The sequence below is a fragment of the Gossypium arboreum genome, chromosome 10, assembly GCF_025698485.1.
Source record: "Gossypium arboreum isolate Shixiya-1 chromosome 10, ASM2569848v2, whole genome shotgun sequence".
NCBI classification, from domain to species: domain Eukaryota; kingdom Viridiplantae; phylum Streptophyta; class Magnoliopsida; order Malvales; family Malvaceae; genus Gossypium; species Gossypium arboreum.
The window spans coordinates 47,710,682-47,714,768 of NC_069079.1; the positions used below are offsets into that span (position 1 = coordinate 47,710,682).

A 4,087-nucleotide genomic window follows, 5' to 3' on the forward strand; every position below is an offset into this window, starting at 1 on the left:
TTGAGATAAAACACAGGGTATAAATAAAAATTATAAAAAAAAAACTTGATTGCCAAACACTTGAAAAGCGAAAGGGCTGAAAGTGCAATTAGCCCTTCCGCAAAGAAAACACGCGGACCTTGGCTTAGAGGGTCGGGTCGACCCGTTACACACCAAAATGACGCCGTTTAGTGTCCATAGACACTAAGCCAAAACGGCATCATTTTCATTTCATTATTTAAGTTAAAAAATCTAATTTTTTTCATTTTTAGCAAACTTCTCAAAGAAAAACAAAAGACTCTCCATTCTCTCTATCACTCTCCTCCTCAGCATGATCGCGGTGGGAGCTCCGACGGCCGGAACTCAAAAAACCTCCCTCTTTTTGGCCGAATCGAAGAACTAGGTATGCTCTTTCCCTTTTTATTCCCTTTGATTCTTTTTTGATAAGTATACTTATATAACAGATTTAAAAAAAGAAGAAAATAAAAAGGAAAATACCTTTAATATGCTTTTGGACCTGGTTTCTTTTTCTGCTTGCTTGCTGTTTTTCTTTTGTATTTAAATGTATGTTTGAAACACTATTTTTGTATTCATCTGTGTCCAGAGAAAATACATTTGATTTATAATGCCTTTTATAGTCATTTACAATACTTTTTAATCTATTTTTTAGCTATCACTGTTGCTTGTGTGTAGGTGCAACTTAAGGGCGGTGGACGTGACAAGGTAGCAGCAGCAAGCGGTGCAGAGGCTAGGGTGGCAATGGTGGCTGATTAGAAGACCTAAGGGCTAGGGTTTCTTTTTTGTTTTGTTTTTTTTTTTTCTGTTATTGGGCTGATGGTTTTTAATTGGGTTTTGGTTTGATATTGGTTTGGGGTTTGTTAGGTTTAGTTTGGTTTGGGCTTTATTTTGGCTCAGGCTAAAATTGGACTGTACAATATGAATAAAAAATAAAAATATGTAAATTTTATATTTAAAAATTTTATGTAAAAATCAATTACTCTTTTAAGTTAAAATGAAGTATGTTGAATAGTGGAAAATTAAATTCCTAGTTCATCATCAATACAGCGTAGATGAAAATGAAACATTTTTAGGAGGATGATAAATGTAATTTTGAAATGGAAAGGGATGATATGCAAAATTATTTATCACATGGAAACAAACACAGTTAAATTCAATCACAAAACAATGTGGTGCAAGTAGAGCAGATTATGTGCTATATCTAGTACCCTTATTCTTTTCCTTCATTATTTCATAGCATAGTAAAATGGCTTTAGGTGGGAGCGAAATGGACTTGAATTGGAAATGTTAACTAGGTGGACTAAGGACGATAAGGCATTGGCAGGAGACAGAGAGGGAACTTCATGCAAACGCCTAACCCGAAAGCTTCAGTGATGTCCAAGTTCTGAGCAGAGATATGAGGGGGCAACTTCCAGTCAAACCAATAGAGAAGGTTAGCAATTACATATTCAACAGCAATAAGGCCGGAGGACACTCCGGGACAAGTCCTCCTTCCTATTCCAAAGGGGATGAATTGGAAGCTCTTGGGATTTTTATAATCGAATTCCACATTCTCAAATCTCTCGGGATAAAATACATCAGGCATTTCCCATAACCTGGGATCCCTTTGGATTGCCCACACATTCACAAACACTGTTGTTTTGGGAGGGATATGGTAATCTCCCAATTTCACACTCGTCGATGTTTGTCGAGGAGACATGAGAGGAGCCGGTGGATGTAATCTCAATGTTTCTTTGATAATGCATTTCAAGTAGTCCATGCGATGGATGTCTTCTGCATCTATCTTGGGTTTCTTTCCTACCACCTTTCGAACTTCGTCTTGGGCTTTCTTCATAATATTCGGTTGCCTCATCAGTTCAGCCATTGTCCATTCTGTTGCTGTTGCCACACTTTCGGTTCCTGCCACGAACATGTCCTGTAATATCCATATACAACAAAAGTCAAGTTACGTGCATGATTATGTTATGGTCATCAATTCTAATATAAAATATTAAAAGATGAAAAAGTAGAAAGAAGACCGCCAAAATAGCTTTGAAGTGGTCCCGAGTGATCAGTGCCGAGCATGCCATCGCTTTGAAGCTGAAGGAGAATATGCACAAAGTCTTTTTCATCGTAGGATTTCAAAGCCATATGCTCTTCAATCACCTTATCAAGGAACTCATCCATTTCTTTAGCCGTCTCTTTCAGTCGACCAATAAACCCAGAAAGAACATCCAACCATCCCAATGAAGGAAACATGTCCCCAACATTAAATTCCGAAATCTGATGCATAAATCTTCTGGTTACCTCCCCAAATCGAGCTCCACTTCCACCTTCTTCATCACCCTTCAGCCCAATCACACACCTAGAGATTATATTGTGAGAGGTGCCAAGCAACATCTCAGTCATATTAATTGGACTAGCATCGAGACATCTACCACGGATCTTATTAATCAGTGTTAAAACTTCTTCTTCTCTCACAAACTGAAATGATTGCACTCTTTTCAGGCTTAGAAGATGAAGAACACAAATTTTCCTAGCTTGTCTCCAGTACTCACTATATGGTGCAAACCCCAAGTCCTTGCACCCATAAAGCAAGATTTTTACAGGTGTGGTTATAGGCCTGTTTGAGAAAACAATGTCATGGTTTCTCACCATTTCTTCAGCCAGTTCAGCTGATGAAACTACGAGAGTTGGAGTATGGCCAATGTGTAACAACATTAGAGGGCCATATTTGGTAGACAAAGTTCGGAAAGAACGATGAGGGAGTGTGCCTATTTGGTGTAAGTTGCCAATTATGGGGAGTTTGGGTGGTGATGGTGGCAATTTGAGCTTGCTACGCTTGATGAAGTTAAGGAATAAGTTGAGGAACAAGACGAGAAGCGAAAGAAGCAAGGGATTTGACCATGTTTGCTCAACTAATTTTGCTTTCACTATAACTATATCCATTGCTAGTTCTATTTGCAAATATCAACAGTCTAAGAACATCAATTTATAGTAGTTGAGCTCCGTGCAAACATTAGCCAGTTAGTACCTCTAAAAGTTAGTGGGCCACAGATATTTAGGTTTTCTTTCTTATTGAAATTCAAAACTGGTTTTTAAGAAATAGGTATATAGCTTTTCAAACCAAATTAAATTTTTAAATTGACATTTTCACTTAATTCAAATGGCAAAAATTAAGTTTATTTAAATACATATTTTTTTATTTTACAATAAACATTTTATATTCCTAAAACATTTTTGGAAAATATCATCAATTTTTAAAAACATTTTTATAAACAATACTTTTCAAAAATATTTTATTACTTTAATAATAAGCTAACCTATACTATAACATAATATGGGATTGATAAGTGAGAACAGTTGGACAAAACACGTTAGCAAACAAAAATATATAAATATAAATAAACAAATATTTATATATATAATAAAATAAATTGAATAATTTATATTTAAATTATCAGATATAAAAAACCAATAAATACCATAACAAAAACTAGAAATTGAAAAAAGAAGAAACGAGTTTTACTAGATGTTGATGTCTGTTTTACACAGATTTCTTAAGACAGATTCGACCGCTCCTACAGTACTTAGAGAAACGTTGGTCAAATGTCTCCCAGGATACAACAACACGATGATTAAAGCAATAGCACCTCTGCAGTGATCAACGAATAAACAATGTCTTTTTCTATCATCGAAACATTGGAAAATTTGGAGAGGAAAAAGAAAAGAATTTCTATGAGTGAAAATTCGTTATTTCTCCCTGTGTGTGTGTAAAGAATACTATAGAACTCTTTTAGGCTTTTATAGGCATTCAATATGGAGGAATTTTGGAAATTTCCATGAATAAAAATACAAATCTTTCCATTAAAAAAGCCTTTAAATCAATTTGAATAAAATCAAATCAAATTCAAAATCAATCTGATTGGAATAAAATCAAATCGAGATATTTTACCTTTTAATACAAATTCTGTATAATATCCGTGGAGAAAAATAAAATATTCGGTCCGGTCATTTTGTGTCGCTCACGTCATGCAGGTGCACCCCCAACCCTAACATGTAGGGAGGGCGCGAGACAGGATTTCAAGCTTAGTCATTCAATAACCTTATA

The 4,087-nt window shown here is 35.3% G+C and overlaps 1 protein-coding gene and 1 long non-coding RNA gene across 2 annotated transcripts; one reads left to right on the plus strand and one right to left on the minus strand.

Moving 5' to 3' along the window:
* The first annotated feature begins 248 nt into the window (after nucleotides 1–248).
* Nucleotides 249–992, plus strand: LOC128282625 (uncharacterized). The gene is made up of 2 exons (XR_008272966.1): nucleotides 249–382; nucleotides 650–992. It is a non-coding gene; the product is annotated as an uncharacterized LOC128282625 (long non-coding RNA).
* A 76-nt stretch (nucleotides 993–1,068) lies between these two features.
* On the minus strand, nucleotides 1,069–2,935 carry LOC108474649 (cytochrome P450 71A1-like). Its single transcript, XM_053020267.1, has 2 exons — nucleotides 2,016–2,935; nucleotides 1,069–1,926 (listed from the first exon to the last, which is right to left on the minus strand). Exons 1-2 carry the CDS (start codon nucleotides 2,923–2,925, stop codon nucleotides 1,298–1,300), a joined length of 1,539 nt encoding a protein of 512 aa, XP_052876227.1. The 5' UTR covers nucleotides 2,926–2,935; the 3' UTR covers nucleotides 1,069–1,297.
* Between the last annotated feature and the right edge of the window lie 1,152 nt (nucleotides 2,936–4,087).

Bases quoted from the DNA above. Each gene is read 5' to 3' on its own strand.
- LOC108474649 (XM_053020267.1), bottom strand. From the start codon at position 2,925: ATGGATATAGTTATAGTGAAAGCAAAATTAGTTGAGCAAACATGGTCA. The intron at 1,927-2,015 runs GTCTTCTTTCTA...ACTTTTGTTGTA, and splicing joins ACTTCAAAGCTATTTTGGCG to TATGGATATTACAGGACATG.